The sequence below is a fragment of the Meriones unguiculatus genome, chromosome 16 (assembly GCF_030254825.1).
Source record: "Meriones unguiculatus strain TT.TT164.6M chromosome 16, Bangor_MerUng_6.1, whole genome shotgun sequence".
Lineage (NCBI taxonomy): Eukaryota > Metazoa > Chordata > Mammalia > Rodentia > Muridae > Meriones > Meriones unguiculatus.
Genome location: NC_083363.1, coordinates 36030479 through 36050378, shown reverse-complemented (window position 1 = coordinate 36050378; position 19900 = coordinate 36030479). Strand labels below are relative to the sequence as shown.

General features: G+C 42.2%; 1 protein-coding gene across 4 annotated transcripts in view; it reads left to right on the top strand.

Moving 5' to 3' along the window:
- St6gal2 (ST6 beta-galactoside alpha-2,6-sialyltransferase 2) overlaps positions 1-19900 on the top strand; it is an 85717-nt gene that overhangs the window by 32649 nt on the left and 33168 nt on the right. For all 4 annotated transcript variants that reach the window (XM_021656997.2, XM_021656999.2, XM_021656998.2 and 1 more), the window contains exon 2: positions 10593-11572. In XM_021656997.2, the coding sequence (XP_021512672.1) occupies positions 10654-11572 (919 nt within the window). In that variant the 5' untranslated portion in view covers positions 10593-10653. The remainder of the gene's footprint in view (positions 1-10592; positions 11573-19900) is intronic.

Here is a 19900-nt window from a genome sequence, read left to right as displayed (position 1 = left end):
GCTTCTTTAGGACTATAGATTGTAGTATGATTATCCTATATATTATATGGCTAATATCTACTTAGAAGTGAGTTTATACCATGTGTGTCTTTCTGCTTCTGGGTTACCTCACTCAGGATGATCTTTTCTAGTTCCCACCATTTGCCTGCAAATTTCATGATTTCGTTCTTTTTAATTGCTGAGTAGTAATCCATTGTGTAAATATACCACACTTTCTGTATCCATTCCTCCACCGAGGGACATCTAGGTTGTTTCTAGATTCTGGCTGTTATGAATAAAGCTGCTATGAACATAGTTGAGCAAATGTCCTTGTCGTATAGTGAAACATCTTTTGAGTGTATGCACAGTGGACTGAAATATCATTATTGCCTCATAATTATAAATAATTATAATTGGAAAATACAAAAAGAGAACAGGAAAGGAAAAGAACTGTAACCTTATGGTACTGGGATTTTCTTCATTTTATATGTGAAAACGGAGCTTACGCACAGAAACTCACCCAAGTTCATGAAGTTCATGTGGATTTGAAAGCTGTGGTCCTGATGCTTATTCCAGTGTAATCCCTGTGCTCTTCATTTACCTAAAAAATTACTACATTTTTTCATGTAATTTGGGGCTCTTGTGTACATGAACATCAGAGGACAGTTTGGGGGATTCAGTTAGCTCTTTCTGCCTTGTTAGTCCAAGGGTTCAAATTCAGATCAGCAGTCTCAGTGGCAATCACCTTTAACCACTGAGTCATCTCCCTGTCCTTTCTTTACTTTCATAAACCAGTATATTATACAGTTTTTCTCCTCTTCACTGATAACATTGTCTCATTAAAATTTTTACTAAATCTGGAACCTAGTATAAAATAAATATTTTGCATTTTGTATTACTTTCTTACCAGGAATTGCTACCTAAAGTGCTTTGGAAATAGATATATGACTATAATTGCAATTAATGATGTCTTATTTTTACAACTTTTATGATTGTTGTTATTATTTAAAATTATGAGCTATTTCATATGTGAAGAAACAGACACTAATTATGGAGTTCATGTACCCAGATTTAATGACAGCAGTATTTTTCTACTTCAGATCTTTAAATGTTTCTGCATGGTGCATATGCTACCCTTCCCGCTTACCCATTTAAATTTCTTTGGTCCCTTCAGAGGCATTTAGTCTATGGAGTTCTATGATGTGTTTTACATTGTTACATTAATGCCCATTCTGTGTGTTTGCTATTCTAACCTCTGACACCTTCCCAGATCGTATTTGATATTTGCTCATGGAGACTGCACCAAGACATTTAGTTTTTCTTCCATTTTTACTTTTCATCTAGATCTTTACAAACAAACCCTCTTTTAGAAAAAGAGAAGCAAATGTCACATGGAGCCTTTGCCTAAAACCCCTCTTTGGTTCTTGCAAGGGGCCTCATTTTCCGACCTAGAAAGATTTGGGGCTCTGTAGAATCCTTCTTGTTCCTGCTTTTGCTGCAAAGTCAGGTCTCCAAGGGCAAAGTGCCATGTGACTTGCATTCACCCTTACCTTCAGCTTAATAAATATTTATTGAATTATACCAGAATGAGCTAAAATAAGCTGATTAGCACGTTGAAGCTATTAGGAGATACTTATCAGCCCTTCTAGGGCAGGCTTACATTCATGACTGAAGCAGCAGAGACAGGATTTTATTTAGGGAGGATTTAGTCAGTGTTTATATGCCATAGTCAAGCATTAGTGTTTGTCTAACCAGGGATGTGTCATCTTAGGGTCACTCAAGGAGAGGGGATGCTCAAGTGAACACATGGGACCCAAACTCAATAACAGGAGAACCCAAACTCTTGTGCCACTCTTTCCATTTGTACAAATATGAAGTCTACATAAAGAAAATAGAAACCGGGGCTCAGGAGGCAGACCCTGTGCAGGACATGTCCCTTCATTCATCCACTTCATAAGGCAATGGTGAATATGCATCGTCATGGACTCAGGCCTGGTGTAGAAACTAAGAATGGAGTGTTATGTTATAAAGTAACAATCTTCTGACCACAGAGAGAGTTCTAGTCAACCCTAGGTTGTCTTTGCTCTTGTTGATTTTTTTTGTTAGTTTTTGTTTTTGTTTGGAAATAGGATATAATGTACTCCAAGATGGAGTGACTTCACTAAGTAGCCAAGGAAAGACGACCTTGAACTTATACGATTCTCATGGCAATTTCTCCCAAGTGCTGGAATTACAAGTGTGAGTCATCACATTTGATTTTCATGTGGTGCAAACTAAATCCAAAGCTTTGCACACACCCTGATCGTCACCAACTCTAGGCTTCTCTCCACTGAAGACTTCCAGGTTTGCTTTAGTGAACACTTCTGCACACACTCCAGCACACACACACACACACACACACAGAGAGAGACAAAGAGACAGAGAGAGAGAGACAGAGACAGAGACAGAGGGGGGAGAACAAGAGAGAGGTGAGCTCGCAGATGTGGAACTGTGTGGGAAAGCAGTGATTTGTGTTCTCTTGCTTCCCTGCAGGGCATTCCTTGGGATCACCAGCTTCAAGATGTATAACATGTCTGGAAATGTTATCCAGCAGCACACAGTGACATGGTAAAGTCCATGCAGGGGCGGGACCCCAACACTAAACCATCTCCCCCGAAGCTTATCCATGCAAAGGCATGTTTTTTGCAGTCTCACTGGGAAAAAGTTAACTGCAGCAAATGAATCTGGATTTTTGGCATGGTGGAATGTTTAAAGACAAAATAGGGGTGGTACATTTACAGAGATGGTCAGAAGTTAGAGACAGTAGTTTGTAAGTAGTTTGTAGCAGAGACAAGAACAAAAAAACAAAAACTCGTTCAAATGTTAAAATTGCCACCTGCATAGCACATAGCAGTTTTGTTCAGGGCTTTCAGGTAAATTGGAAAGGAGGAGTTTTGTGATAATATATTAAAGGAGCGCTCCTTAGAGGTCAGGTTCATATGAGATGAAAGGATGTTGTATATCATATTGAGAGGAAGATTTTGTTGTATACATATGACCATAGGGAATTTAAATGAGACGCTGTAGATCTGGGTTCATGTGCCGTGCAGTAGCCTACACATGTCAAAGCCTAGACATTCAGCATTGTAACTGCATAGCAGCTTCTATATAGGACAGACCAACCATTCACCAACCTACTATATACCACTACTTAGCCACTCAATCGCTTCACAGTATGGCCTTATAGGCTCAGAACAGCCTATATGATAGAAGCATGTAGCAGCCTAGACATGCAAAAAGCCTAATCATCTAACAGCCTAACCTTGTATATTCTTGGAGCTGTCCAGACCTTCCTAATTGGCTAAGAAGCATGTACTGACAGAGCCATCCTCCTAAACAACTAGGAGCCTCTGGGGGCAATTACAAAGCAGAGGAGTTCCTCCGTTTGCTATATTTTACTAGTTCCAATCATGCATTTTAGAGATACAGGAAAAAACCCAGAATTTCCAAAATGATCTTATACAACAACAGATCATCTGGAGGCATCTCCATCCCCGATCTCAAGCTGTACAACAGAGCAATAGTAATAAAAACTACATGGTATTAGCATAGAAACAGAATAGTGGATCAATGGAACTGAATAGAAGACCCAAAAATAAACCCACACACCTATGGATGCTTGATTTTTGATAAAGAAGCCAAAACCATTTCGTGGAAAAAAGACAGCATCTTCAACAAATGGTGCTGGTCCAACTGGATGTCTACCTGCAGAAAAGTGAAAATAGATCCATACTTACCACCCTGTACAAAACTAAAGTCCAAGTGGATAAAAGATCTCAACATAAAACCAGATACTCTAAATCAGTGAGAAGAAAAAGTGGATAAGACATTGGAACTCATTGGTACAGGAGACAACTTCCTGAAGAGAACACCAACAGCACAGGCTCTAAGAGCAACAATCGATAAATGGGACCTCATGAAACTGAAAAGCTTCTGTAAAGCAAAGGACACCGTCATCAAAACAAAACGTCAGCCTACAGACTGGGAAAGGATCTTCACCAACCATATATCTGACAGAGTGGTTTATCCAGAATATATAAAAAAACTAAAGAAGTTAAAAAGCAGCAAATTAAGCAATCCGATTAAAAAATGGGGTATGGAGCTAAATAGAGAATTCTCCGTAGAGGAATACAGAATGGCAGAGAAACACTTTAAGAAATGCTCAACGTCCTTAGCCATCAGAGAGATAGAAATCAAAACGACCCTGAGATTTCACTTTACACCCACCAGAATGGATAAAATCAAAAACTCAAGTGACAACACATGCTGGAGAGGTTGTGGCAAAAGGGAAACCCTCCTCCATTGCTGGTGGGAATGCAAACTTGTACAACCACTTTGGAAATCAATCTGGTGCTTTTTCAGACAATTAGGAATAGTGCTTGCTCAGGATCCAGCTATACCACTCCTAGGCATATATCCAAAAGATGCTCAAGTACACAACAAGGACATTTGATCAACCATGTTAATAGCACTTTCATTCGTAATAGCCAGAACTTGGAAACAATCCAGATGCTCCTCAGTTGAGGAATGGATACAGAAATTGTGATACTTTTACACAATGGAATACTATTCAGCAATTAAAAACTAGGAAATTATGAAATTTGCAGGCAAATGGTGGGACCTAGAAAAGATCATCCTGAGTGAGGTATCCCAAAAGCAGAAAGACACACATGGTGTATACTCACTTATTTAGACCTATAAGATAGGACAAACATACTAAAATCTATACACCTAAAGAAGATAAACAAGAAAGAGGACCCAGGGTACGATGATCCTCACTTAGAAAGACAAGTGGGATGGACATTGAATATAGGAGCAAACAAATAACAGGACAGGAGCCTACCACAGAGGGCCTCTGAACGTCTCTACCTAGTGGTGTATCAAAGCAGATATTAAGACTCATAACCAAACCTTTAGCAGAGGGCAGGGAATCATAACAAAAAGGGGGAGAGGTTAATATGACATGGAAAAGACAGGAGCTCCACAAGGACCAAATATATCTGGGCACAGGGATCTTTTATGAGACTGTTTCTCCAAACAAGGACCATGTATGGATATAACCCAGAACCTCTGCTCAGATGTAGCCCTTGGTAGCTCAGTATCCAAGTGGGTACCCTAATAAGGGGAACAGGAACTGTTTCTGCCATGAACTCAATGACGGGCTCTTTGACTTCCCCCCACCCCTGAGCGAGGAGCAGCCCTGCTAGGCCACAGAGGAGGACTTTGCAGCCATTCCTGAAGATACCTGATAAGTTAGGGTCAGATGAAAGGGGAGGAAGTCCTCCCCTAACAGTGGACTTGGAAAGGGGCAGGGAGGAGATGAGGAAGGGAGGGAGGGAGGGTGAGGTGGGAAGGGAAAGAGGGAGCGGGATATAGCAGGGATACAAAGTTAAACTGTAACTAATATTAAAAAATAAAAAAATGAAAGAAAAAAAAAAGAATGTCTCATAGGCCATCACATTTTCCTTGATATTGCTGCCACCTATAGGAAGCTCGCAGTCATCTCCACTGTAGCTTGTCCCAGGAGCTGACCACTAACCATTTCCCTGGCACTCGCTATGAAAACTTACATCTTTGCCAAATGAGGTTCTTTGAGCTTCTCATCCCTTCCTGACATAGGAACCCTGTATTTCCACCTCCATCTGGACTCACCCTTACCCCCACCCTGTCACAGAGAACAGGCCTCTCTATCACGGGGAACTTCCCTTCCAAAGACAAAGATCTGATGTGTTCCTTAGAAAGGGGCCAGTGCCCCATCACCACAAAACTCCCATGACCTAGCTGACCTTTCCCTTCTGTAATTCTGAATATGGCTTAAAAATAGGCTAGGACTCTTAGGATTCTATACTTAACAACCTAGTGATTTTCTTAAATTTACAAAAGTGAAAAACGGACAAGGGCCATTTGTAAAGGGGCTGTAAGGCCAGAGAAGAATTCTAGCTGGAGCATTGTATCTATCTCCTATGTTCAGAGTGCCTTCTCAGGTGTAACAAGAGCTAATTTTAAGGAAAAAGATCATGAAGACTATTAAGATAAGGGTATCTCTCCATAGCTCACAAGTTAAATATTTATTATTTCAATGTTAAGATAAATACTTACATTTGAAATTGGTCCACATAACACTGGTACACATAAAAATATGAGTATTTCTGAGGCTCAGAAAATTTGGCTATTGTGGTTACAGCAGACATTAAAAGCTTGTTAACCACCACCACCATCAACAGCAAACCTGAATCACAACAAAAACAAAAAGTCTGGTAATAAAACTTGTCAACCTCAGGGCTGAGGCATGACACCATTAAAGAAGCAAGACTTATAATTAAACTCTTTGGCCTTGAACAAAATGGATGCTTACTGTATTAACATCATGCCACAGCATACTGTTTGCAAAAGTGTTTACATTTCATAATTTCATCTAACAACATGTGATACGTTGTACCTGTGAGAAACTGTGATTTCTTCTATAACACTTTGAAGGAGAATTTTAAAACATTCCTCGGTATAGTTAAGATTATCCCTAAGAGAGCTGAGCTCTTTTGGGGGGTTGAGTGGACCCATATCTTAGCTAAGGAAACCCACCAAGATTTCTAGATTAATAAAGCAATCAGAGTAATTTCTGGGGGTTATGGATAGTTTCTCCATGCAAAAACAGAATTTTACTGGAGGTTTACCTAGACAAGAAGCCAAAGTGGAAGAAAGGACAGAGGTTGTGCCAATAGAAGAGAAAGTCAACTGGGAATCCAAACCTTCCTGCTGTTAGGTAATACTTGAGTGGCTATGGCAGGGAGAGAAAGCCACACTCATCTGGTATGCTGATAATCTTGCTGCAGCTGTTCCCAGGGAGAAAGTGGCAGGAACTTGACAGTCCAGTCATTTAACCCTCATTGATAATATACACATGAAGGTCTGATTAGGCACTTTCTTTCCACTGGCATCTGGGGACAGATGATTTGCTTGACGGGCCTCTCATCACCCTTGCTGCCGTTTATATCACACGAGCTAATGATGACACACAGCAGTGAGGGTAACAGATGACTCTGTTTAAGTGATGTCATTATGATATTCCAGATGTACTCTAATAGGGAAAAGAAGCTTTCTTTTGCATAACAAAAGCTTTCCTTCCACATGGAAGAGAGATGTGTGCTTAACTTTGATGTCCCTCTCCTTTGTGACCTAAATCTGTTGTAAAATGTGTCTGATGTAGACTAGGAACAAACAAGGAATTCTGTGTATTTTGCTAGTAGACGATACGCCACTGCTTTGAGATTAATCATTTGGGAGAATAGTCTCTTATTTAGCAACAGAAGGTTTGCAGTCACCGAAGTTGCAGCGAAGACTTTTGGGTTATTAAAAGTTGAAACCTGATCACGAGTGGAGGCCACAAACCTCCTCCTTTGCATAATCACTGGGTGCCAGGAGTTATGTGCATCTTACCTGATGGAGAACTGCTCTTCTTTGCCTTGGGTTTCTCATTCCTTTTGCAGAGCTCTGAGGATCATGGGAACTCGTCAGTTTTCTACTGCCTAGTAAATCAAGCAGGAAAGAACAAACGGACATAGGACCTTGGGTACCTGGTAGGACCTTTTCTTCCAAGTGTCCCCAGTCATCTCATTATTTTACCTCCCTACCATGCCATCTGTTATTTCCCTTGACAGAAAAGGCTTTCTTCCTATCTTGTTTTCAAGGGAAGAGGCATTTTTATGTAATGAAGCCAAGCTCTGATCTTAGGATCATTCTGTGTAATGATTGATTCAGCAGGTTCACCACCATAGTTTTCTCTCTTTGGGTTCCTGCAGCCACTAAACTACAAGACAATGTGAATTCATGTAGCATGGGAGGCATGACCCTGGTGGCCAGAGGTGTCTGGTTAGTTCCCAATATCTCAAAGCTGGTTTGGTTTGGTTTGGTTTCATTTTAATTTTATACCCCTGTCTATTTACACAACGCACCCTTCATCTGCAGGTTATAAAAAGTGTTCTCACAGGCTAATGCTAAAATGATGTTATTATCTTTCTTCTGGTACCCAACCAAAGTGCTGCTGAGAACAGTGAAACCATTCCCAGTCAGAAGCAGGAAAGGCAGGCTTTCAAATTTGCCCCTCCAGCAATGGGGTGAGGTGAACGCTGAAGGCATCCTGTCAAATACTCAAATTCCCATGTTAGCACTATGCTCATTATCACAGGCTACCACAAAGATTTAGGTTGGGGACTTCAGAAAGGCTAACAATGTGAAATTTCTGGTTGGAACATGGTATTAGCCTCCAACAAGGAAAGGAGAGCTGTGGACTGAGTTTACTCTTGAGGCTGGTAATTAATTCATTCAGTCATACCTGTGTAACACAATATCAGTGAAACAAAGCACTGACATGAGGCTCCATGGTGCTGACAAGTGAGGTTTTCCTGTACCAGAGGTGATATTTTATCACCTTGTGGGTAATGTGTATATGAAATTAAAATAATTCACTATACCATTTCACTTGGTTTTGTTATTCATTCTAGCAAATTATCAAACGTAAGGGATATGGTAGGAACTTTCTGCTTGATAGCTGAACCAGCAAAGGCATGACACAGTGACCCCACTTGAAGCTGGCACCCAAAGTGAGGGAATTCTTGTGGATGTGGACCCTAATTGTACAGTCAGCATCGAGTCGAGGTAGCAAGTGATGACATTTCAATGTCCATCGTTTACTTGAAATAGAATAATCGTTACTAAGGATAAGGTTCTGATTTCCATTGGAGTCTCAAAATACTAGAAAAGGCTCCTAGGACTTGTTGTTGGACATTATAACTGGTAGCAGTTACGGGCTGTGTCCTTAATGGACAGGTTAGTCAAGTAACGTAGAAAATGACTCAACTCATCGCCCCGGACTGCACTGTAGGAAACTGTAAGATGTGTAGACACATGAAGAGTGAGCACTTAGAAGTCTGACAGGAATTGGTACGGTCATGGCATTCTGGTATAGAAGGAAACATAAACGTATAGCAGGGAGTGGCAATTTGAGTGCAAATGATCCTTTAGCACAGACACACAACAAACAACAAACTAAATCTTAAAACATGTAACTTTTCTTGGCATGAGCAGATGGTTTCAAAGCTTGGTGAGCCCTAGAATCAAGATGGGTTTGTACATGACAGGCTTGCTATACTGGCTTTTAAGCATGTTGGTTTACCTCTCTGGACCAGTTTCTTCATTTGAAAATTGATATAACAGTGCTTTCTGTCTTATTTAGAGCTAAAAATACCTAGGACAGGTGCACAGGGCCTGGAACACAGGGAGATAACTGCTGGTATTTCTTCTAGGTTTATGCTGAGGCCCTGGCGGTTCAGTCTTGATTGCAGATGGGCAGGGCAATCCTTGAGGGCATTGAAGTCAGCTGGTACCCTGCAGTGTTTATCTGTAGCCACAGTCACCCAGCATTGCTTGATTCAGTACTAGCAGTGGTAGACTTCTGCTATGTTCCAGGTAGATAATGAAGAATTTAGAAATGCCTACCATTCAAACAGGATAGATACCAGAAGTGGTGGAAGAGAGGGAACAGGATGGGAGCCTGCTATAGAGGGTCCTCTGAAAGGCTACAACCAATAGGGGATCGAAGCAGATGCTGAGACTCACAAACAAATTTTGGGCAGAGCACAGGAAGTCTTATGGAAGAAGCGGGATAGTAGGACATGAAGGGGACAGGAGCCCCACAAGGAAACCAACAAAGCTAAAATAAAATAAAATAAAATAAAATAAAATAAAATCTGAGCCCAGGTGATCCTGCAAGGACTGATGCATGGAGAGGACCTAGGCCCCCTGCTCAGATGCAGCCAATAGGTAGCTCAGTGTCCATGTGGGTTTCTGAGTAAGGGGAACAGGGGCTCTCTCGGTCATGAACTCGGTTGCCTGCTCTTTGATCACTTGCTCCTTGTGGTATGGCCTTGCCAGGCCACAGAGGAAGAGAATCCAGGCAGTCGTGATGAGATTTGAAAAGCTATGGGCAGATGGCCAAGGAGGAGAAACCTTTCAGTGGACTAGGGGAAGTAAATAGGAAGGAAAAGGGAGGGAAGGTAGGACTGGGAGGAGTTGAGCGAGGGAGCTACTATCAGGATGTACAATGAACAAATTGTAAAAAAATAATAATAATAATAATAATAAATAATAAATTAAAAATACAAAAAAAGAAATGCCTGCCATTGATGCCTATAAAATATATAAGCTGAGAATTTGATGGACTGCTAGCAAATAAGAGCAGGCAAATTGTGCTTTATTCTACAACTTTGCTTCACCTAACTAGAATTCTGCTAGATGCAGAGGTAAGGTACAATGGTAGATCCCTATCAGAGTGCCTCGGCCTAGGATGGCAGACATGTCCACAGTCCCTCGGGAAAGATTTTTCTCTCTCAAGACTCTGCAGAGATGATGTGACCCTTTTGTGTTTCAGAAGTCAAGAGTGAAGGTAGGGGAGAAGAGAATTCACTGGTGCTGACTTTTCTGTTTTTCCGATAACCATTTCAGTCGACTTATCATTAAATGCATCCCCGGCAGTATCTGCGCAGATTCTCCATGCTAACTGGGGCTCCTGTCTTTTTCAGGTTCTGCCCACCTCGCAGTGCTTTAGAACCCAAGGTGCAGTGCTGTCCCCAGGGGTCTGCAATGAAACCGCACTTGAAACAATGGCGACAACGAATGCTCTTTGGAATTTTTGTTTGGGGACTCCTCTTTTTGGCGATTTTCATCTACTTCACCAACAGCAACCCTGCTGCGCCTCTACCCAGCTCCTTTTCCTTCCTGGAGAGCCGTGCGCTCCTGCCTGTGCAGGGTAAGCAGCGGGCCATCATGGGTGCTTTGCAGGAGCCCTCCTTGCCCAGAACTTTAGAGAGAAACCTGCTCCTGGGCGGCCACCCTGCCAGCTCCTTCCACAGCGGGCCTGGGGATCCACAGAAATGGGACCAAGCCCAAGATGGCTTTGACAACGGAGAAGAGTTTTTTTCATCCCAGGTCGGAAGGAAATCGCAAAGTGCTTTCAACCCCGAGGAAGATGGCTACTTTTTTGTTGCAGGTCAACCAGGGTGGCACCAACACACACAGGGCACACTGGGGCTGTCTCCTGGGGAGACATCGCTGCGGGCAGCAACCGCCCAGCACAAGCGGGAGAAGCCACGCCACGCAAGGCGAAGCAGAATGCTTGAGGAGGCCTATGACAGCGACATGCTGCCTGCCTCCATGTCCAGGGCTTTCCTATACCGGCTCTGGAAGGGCGCCGTGTCCTCTAAGATGCTGAACCCGCGCCTGCAGAAGGCCATGCGCTACTACATGTCCTTCAACAAACACGGTGTACGCTTCCGCAGACAGCGCGAGGTTCGGCGCTCTGGACCAGAGCTGCTGTGTGAGCTGCGAAGACGCGTCCGTGTGCGCACGCTGGACGGCAAGGAAGCACCGTTCTCGGCGCTGGGCTGGCGGCCTCTGGTACCCGGGGTGCCTCTGAGCCAGCTGCACCCACGTGGCCTGCGCACCTGCGCAGTAGTCACATCTGCCGGTGCCATCCTGAACTCCTCCTTAGGGGAGGAAATCGGTGGGTTCAGTGGGGCTGGCATCCCTTTCTGAGTTATTTCTATGTGCCTTTAGTTCCAGGCTGGGTCATTGCTCCAGATGTTGGACACGCTTCATCCCTCATAGGAACCATGGTCTGCGTAAGTGAGCAGACAACAACAGAAGGCAGGGGCATCTGCAGGAAATGTGGGGGAGGAGGAGCATGCTGGAGGTTGCTTTCAGGAGTGCCACCCATAGACAGAACAATCGGGATGGTTTTGAATCTCCCAAGGACTAAACCAATGTCTAGGGACCCTGAGGAGAGCTCAGCTGTTACTGAAAACAGTTCCCAGGCAAACAATAGCTCTAGTCCTGGGCTGTTTTCTCAGCTCAACCTTTGTTTGGGTCACAGCCTGTGTGCACAATGGGCACCTTTTCCGGGATAGCGAGCAACATGACTGAGATTGCTATACACCCTGCCATGATGTCCCCAAAACCTCATGTATTTGGAGAACATGGGTTTCTTAATGTCTCTGTGGGTCAGTAGCGTACAGAGAGGGAGGGAGAACTTTAACACACCTGGTTGAGCTTGCAAGTCTGAAATCTGTAGGACGCTCTAACAGGTTGGGAACATCAGACATTTTTAATGACACATTTTTTTTTAAATCCTCTGAAAGTTTATTGTTTTAGTATGTATATACCTTATGTATGTATATATGTCTTACATACATATATGTAAGTGTGCCGTGTATATGCCTGGCGACAGTGGGGCCAGGAAAGGAGACCAGGTCCTCATGACCTGGATTTAGTTTAGGTCGTCAGCAGCTATGTGGGTTCTGGAAACTAAGCTTTGGTCCTCTGTTGTTCTCTCCAGCCTGTCTATGCTGCATTTTTGAGGCAGAGCTCCTTGGGATACCTCTGTGTATATGCTTAGAGCCTTCAACTGATTGGATGAGGTCCATTACAATGTGGAGAGTAATCTGCTTTCAAAAAGAAAAATATTCAAAACAGAAACCTTCGAGTGACAACCAAGCCTCAGAGCATAGCGAAGTTGACACACAGTACCAATTGCCAGAGCTCTCTGCCACCTTCAAGGAGGATATCAGGTCTAGAATCTCTTTGCTAAAGGGCACGGAGTCGGGCTGAAGCATATTTGCCACCGCAGAGTCTATACATATGCTATAGATGGGCTGGCAAGAGCTCACCAACAGAATTCTCAGTTTTTGGTGGACAGCATTCAACTCTTCTTTGCCAGAGAAGATATCTACTGTCCCTTCCCTTACCCCATCTCTTCTCTGCCTGGAAAGTTTATATCCATTTTTCTAGGACCCCTCTGATCAGGTTAATTCCATTGCTCTGCCCATAAGCAAACAGTTTGGCTCTTATGATTACTCGTTCATTTTGCAAGCATAAATTTATCCCCCAACAGGTTCTTTACTGAGCACAGACTACAAATCTGCCCCAGACATAACCACAGCTTCTAGTCCAGATGCAAAAGAGCAGTTGCTATAGTCTCTCTGCAGGTGGTGATAGGTCCCATGTCAGTAGTCTGGAAGTGATGTTCAGGGGGCATTGCTCCTTCATTACAGAGAAGTAATCCACTGTTTCTTGTATTCTTCTAAGCAGGTCCAAAGAGTGATGGTGTCTGGCAGACAACTTGGAAAGGCACGCTCAAAAACCCAGGCCTCAGTTCAGCTGTTTCTGGGGAATTAATGGAAATTTTCTTTTTTCAAGTTAAAATTCCAGGGCAACAAATCTGGGCTTGTAGTGTGAGGCCCTGTGTCTCCATGCTACCATTTTGTCAGGCTCATAATAATACTATCCACGTGTCACATGAGTTGTAGCAAAACCCAGAGCAGTTTGCAGTTTATTAAGAAAGAACAGTGGTTTAGAGATCCCCAGGGTGAAAGAACACAACAGCCTTTTCTCGTTTCTGAGGACCAATATTAAAATGCAGAAGGGGAGCTTAAGTATTACCCTTTGAAGCAGGCAGTAACTTACTTCTGGTTTTGTTTAGTTTTAAACACCTCTCTGTCATAAATGTAGAATATTTGAATGGCTCTTGCATACCAAAGAGAATTTTTTTTTCTTGTCCCTTATTCCTTCATAAATGGTCATGACTAGAGCTTTTTAACCTCTGTTCAAAAGGTTGGAAGAGGATGTGAAAGTCATTGAGAGCCATGTTTCTGGGGAAAAAATGAAAGGTCACTGTTACATATGTGTTAGTTTCTAGTATCCAAATTTAATTTCAACTGCCTGGTTTCATGATTAGAATTGTAAAGTCACAAATGAAGAACAGGCTTGAGGATTTGGTATTTTATTTGTTACTTTGGTTGGTTTGTTCTGTCTTAATTTATCTAGGTTCATATTTTGTTGTATTTGAGTGTTTTGTTTTGTTTTGTTGAGATGGGGTTTCTCTGTGTAGCCTTGGTTGTCCTGGACCTGCTTTGTAGACCAGGCTGGCCTTGAACTAACAAAGATCCACCTGCTTCTACCTCTCTGAGTGCAAGGATTACAGGCATGCACCACCGCACCTGACTCCAGGTTCAAATTTCATACCTAATTTTTTTTATACCTAGTATTTTTAAGTCTTAGAACCATAGTATTGCTTAGTCTGTGTAAAGAAATCTATTCAGTTTTGTTGGCTGCTGTTGTAGGACCAGTGCTATACATGCCACCGGCTGGCCTCTCTGCTTCCTGCTTACTGGAAGTTGCCATTGCAAACCCACATGGTTGTTAGTGATTTTCAGAGGGGGAAAAAAACTTATCTCAGGCAGTAGATTTCTTTATGTACCTTGGAGTCTTGGAGTGTTGGGGCATACTTCAGCTAACCTCAAATTGCCCCCTCTCGATTGGCCAAGTGAAGATCAAAGGAGTTTCCAAAAGTTGCCATGGTGAAAATTTTAAAGCATTCCCAAGGGCAATCCTATGTCATAGCCCACCCTTAGCTCTGTGAGCAAGGCCCTCCAGCTAACATCACCTGCTTCTTTTTTTCAAGAGGGAGGCCCAGTTAAGTGTTTACTGGCTACCTTTTGGCTCCCTCCAGTATCTGTTTTATGGCCACTAAGTCCTTTTTCTGAGGCCCTGTTCTGTTAGACTAAGTCCTATAGAACAGTTGTTTGTGGTTAGAAACGTGTAGTGAATGTAAATGCCTTTACTTTGAATGCGTAACCTGAGCTGTTTTGGAAATATGACATCTTTCCTGGAGTTATGAGATAGTCTCTTGTCATCCATACAACAAATTACAACAATTTGCTGGTCATTCCTCGCAGGGCTGTAGAAGCACACCACAGAAAATAAAAATCTCCTGTGAGGAGACATCACAGTCATGATGTGGAAGACCAGGGTCTGTGTTAATGGACAGCTGAATACTGTCATGTATGTGGGAAATGGGAGGTAGGATATAGGGGGCAGAATCCAAAGTAATTTCTGGAGCAAGTCTTGGATTTGGCAAGGTCAGAATCCTTATATTTAAAAAACCGAGAAAGCAGTTCATACAGTCACTCAACCATCATTAAATATTTGCTGATCATAACTTCTTTATCAGGTCCTGTGCTAAGCACAAAGAAGAGTAATGACAGACACAAAGTTCAAATTCTATGCCACCCTGGGGAGAATCCAGACCATGCAATTCTAGTGTCCTGTAAATGGGAGAGATGCAGAAAGATGTGTGGACAGACAGTACAGAAATGATAGCAGAACCCTAACCCACACAGAGAGCTTCTTAATAGTGGGCAGAAAGGAGGTCAGGATAGACTGCTGTGCAGAAGCTGGTCTGAGCCAAAGGTCCAGCACAGGGCATGAGGTTAGCAAAGCTTCCATGAGTACAGGGACCAGGAGGAGGAAGAGGCAGGACTGACCAGGAAGCAGAGATAGACGGGTGCTTACAAAAATCAGACTTCATTTAACAGTTGCAATAGTATTTCCACCTAAGATTGTTTATTGTAGACCAAGTCTTACTTTAGTGTATTTTAACTGTCATAAAATCAGAATCACCAAGTAGTATATATATTTCCATTTCTTAGATAGGATACAGGCACCTAGAGTCCCATCAGCACAGCATGGATTCTGTAGTCTGGGTTTTTAGGAACTGCAAACAATGATGTCTGAAGCATGAAAACATAAGGGTGGATGTTTCATTTTAGAGACTTCACACAGGAGCCTGGGTTTGGAGAGCATGAGAAGTTGAGCGGCATGGGCAAGAAGAAGGAGATACAATGGAATTGATAGAGATAATTCATGGCTTTGTCCTATTCCTACAGGCCATTGGTTGGTGTCTAGAGACTGCATGCTGTGACTGTTTAATTTTTATTTTCTGATCAGCACAAATCAGGAGGAAGAAGAGGGGAAGATGCAAGACGTGAGTCAGAGCTAGCTGCAGACCTGGTGTCGGGACTTGTTGCGTGGCTGACTGCTCCTTTATATGCTTGGCTGTAAGGTTAGCCCAGCTCTACTCTGACCCAGAAATACCTTCTCTAGAAGTGAAGCTTGACTTCACTAACCTTGTGTTTACTCTCTGATCTTCTCCCTTTCCTCTAACGTATGAATGAATGGCTCAGCTTCTGAAGTATTACTACTGCAATATGATGCAGTCAGGTAGGAGTTACCAAGGCAATGTAGATGGGACAGAGAGTTTCATCATGTTGTCCTCTGGCCCTGTTCTTTGAGCACTTTCACAGGTTCAGCAGACTCCACCACTGCCTACTGCACAGGTGACCTTGTGACTCTTGAGACCAAACTGCTTCTAATACATTCATTGTCTTCTGCCTTGTGACATTGTAAGAAACCAAGTATTGGTCCATCTAGCTCAGTGGTTGTCAACCTGTCGCAGGGGTAACTTGAGACCATCAGAAAACACAAGCGTTTACATTATGATTCATAACTGTAGCAAAGTTACAGTTATGAAGTAGCAATGAAAATAATTTTATGGTTCGGGGTTACCACAACAAGAACAGTATTAAAGAGTCTCAGCATTAGAAAGGCTGAGATCTACTGATCTAGGGAAGTAGGCATTTAAATGCCTGGAGGTTTACAAAGGTGATTGGATTAATTTGAAATTACAACCAGTTTGCTTGAAATATATCCATTGCTTAGGACCCTGGTTCTTCAGACCGTGACACAGAGACTGTGTCACAGGAGTGGGCTGTATGGCTTTGGGCAGCATGGCTTGCTAGGAGAACTGTGGTTAGGGAGTTGGTATCACACTTGTTCCCCGGCCTTGTTTCCAAATCATTCTGAGTTCCCAGTAGACCCTCAGCTGCTTGATGCCTCCCTCTCCCCTCTTGATTTTATGAGGGTGGGTTGGCCTTTATCACCACTTCAAGTCTGTGATTCATTTATGGTTTCTAGAACTCTTTCAGGGCTCTACAAGGTAAAATTGGTTTTTACTTATATCCCCAAATCTTTTCCTTTTCAGTTTTGGCATTTGCATTGGTAAAAACAAAAGCAGTGCAGGATAAAACTGCTGGCTTATAAAAAGAAAAAAATGCTGGCTTATAAGCAATCATGTGGCTAGTGGTGCCCATAACATTAGTCACCACGGGATGTTGACCGCTAAGGGTAATTCTAAAACAAAAGAGTGCCATATTTGCTATGAGTACCTGTGATGCAGCGCTCAAAATGAGTTGTTTCAAGAAGTCTCAGCCTTTTGGGTGCAGGTGGACTTCAGATCCTATGCGACAAAGAAAGAAACAGGAAAAGATACTTGTGATTATCGCTGGACCATGGGAAACCTTGTGAATGGAGATGGAGGATCAACTAACCACCCGTGCCATGCAGAATAGTTTTTATCTGAAAAATGGAATGACTGACAGACAGACTTTAATTATTTAAACCTGGACTCTTGGCAGATTCCTTCTAAGAAAGGAATTAAATGAGATTGTCACTCTTAGAAAGATAAGTGATAGTATTTGTTGCAACAATAAAAAATGAAGCTTCCAACCATGAAGGTGCAACCTTCCCCCACTTGAAAGCTGATAGAGCCATGGTATGTTAACCAGTATAGTTAGTGGATAATTTAGAGTGGAATATTTAGAATCAGTGCCCACAATAGTTAGAATTATTGCCCAACCTGTTTCCTGGGAGGTTTCTAATTAACATCGGACAATATTGCAAAATTTTGCATGGGTAAAGACCCATTTTAGGAGCAAGACAGAATATAAAGTGGCAAGCTAGCTGCATTGTTGGATGTATGCCCATTCGTTTTAATTTCTTAAAAAATTGATTTTGGCCAAGTGCCCAGAATATAATAATAATAATTAATAAAAATGCAAAAAAAATACATCAAATCCAAAACACACAAAAAAATTGATTTTGGAAGACTTGCAATTTCAACCACAAATATATTACTTTCTACAAGGAAGATAGCCTGGATGTGGGCACAGACACCAGACTGCCAAAATAACCCTGCTTTTCTCTTTATAGTAAAAATAGGTTGTCAGCAGTGTATTTGAACAAAAAAAAATGTGAAAAACAAAACAAAAAATACCCTCATTGACATGCTTTTGAGATGCCACAGTACACCCAGGTCTTAACAAACTAGCATTTCCCAAGCATATGTGAACTCTCAAAGAATCTTCACAGTTTTCTGGAACAACTTACAAAGTCCTCTCTTGAAAATCTCTCTCTCCTCTATTTCTCAAAAATCTCTCTCCTCTCTTTCTTCCTCTCTCTCTCTCTCTCTGTGTGTGTGTGTGTGTGTGTTTGTGTGTGTGTGTGTGTGTAACAACTCCTGGTAACAAGATTAATATATGAACTTACTGCTCTGTACAATACAGTTCTTATAGCTAAAAATTTTAGATTTTATTAGTCACTATTTCATTTAAAATATAAATAGAGAAGTTCACTGCAAAAATGCAAAGCAATGCTTAACCCATGTGGGAAAGTTGCCTGAAAGTCCTCAGTGGTGTTGCAGTAAATCCACAGAGCTTAGATTCCTTGAAATCCAAAAATTTGCCAACATTATATTTATTATTATTATTTATGATTTGTTCACTTTGTATCCCAATTGTAGCCTCCTCCCTCATCTCCACCAGATCCCTCCCTTCCTCCCTTGCCCTCTCCTATCCCTCTTTCCTAGTCTACTGCTCCAGGCTCTTCTTCCATAAGACTCCCTGAGCTCTGTCCAAAGTTTGGCTTATTCTCTGCATCTACTTTGATGCCTCGATGGTTGGAGTCTTTTAGAGGACATCTGTGGTAGGCTCCAGTCCTCTTTCCTCTCTTCTACCGCTTCCAGTGTTTATCCTGTGTTCTCTTCTGAATGAGAATTAAGCATCTTCCCTAAGATCCTCCTTGTTGTTTAGTTTCTTTAGGACTATAGATTTTAGTATGTTTTTCCTATATAATATGTCTAATATCCACTTATAAGTGAGTATATACCATGTGTGTCTTTCTGCTTCTGAGATACCTCACTCAGGATGATCTTTTATAATTCCCACCATTTGCTGGCAAATTTGATGACTTCCTTGTTTTTAACAGCTGGGTATATTCCATTGTGTAAATTACCACAATTTCTGTAGCCATTCTTTGGTGGATGGACATCTAAGTTGTTTCCAGATTCTGGCTATTACAAATAAAGCTGCTAATAACATGGTTGAACAAATGTCCTTGTTGTATGGTTGAGCATCTTTCAGATATATGCCAAGAAGTGATATAGCTGGATCTTGAGGAAGCACTATTCCTAATTGTCTGACAAAGTGCCAGATTGATTTCCTAAGTGGTTATTCAAGTTTACATTCCCACCAGCAATGGAGGGAATGTAAAGTCCACATCCTCTCCAGCATGTGTCGTCATTTGAGTTTTTGATCTTAGTCATTCTGATGGGTATGAGATGGAATCTCATAGTCATTTTTATTTTTATTTTCCTGATGACTAAGAATGTTGAGCATTGTACTAAGTGTTTCTCAGTCATTCGATAATCCTCTGTTGAGAATTCTTGGTTTAGCTCTGTGCCCCATTTTTTTTTTATTAATTATACTTTAGTCACTTTGTATCCCCTCATAAGCCCCTCCCCTCTCAGTCCCATCCTCCCTCCTCCTTCTTCATTCATGCCCTCCCCAAGTCCACTGATAGGGGAGGTCCTCCTCTCCTTCCTTCTGATCTTAGTCTATCAGATCTCATCAGGAGTGGCTGCATTGTCTTCCTCTGTGGCCTGGTAAGGCTGCTCCCCACTCAGGGGATGGTGATCAAAGAGCAGGCCAATCAGATTATGTCAGAGGCAGTCTCTCTTCCCATTACTATGTAACCCACTTGGACACTGAACTGCCATGGGCTACATCTGTGTAGGGGTTCTGGGTTATCTCCATGCATGGTACTTGGTTGGAGTATGAGTCTCTGAGAAGACCCTGTGTTCAAATTTCTGGTTCTGTAGCTC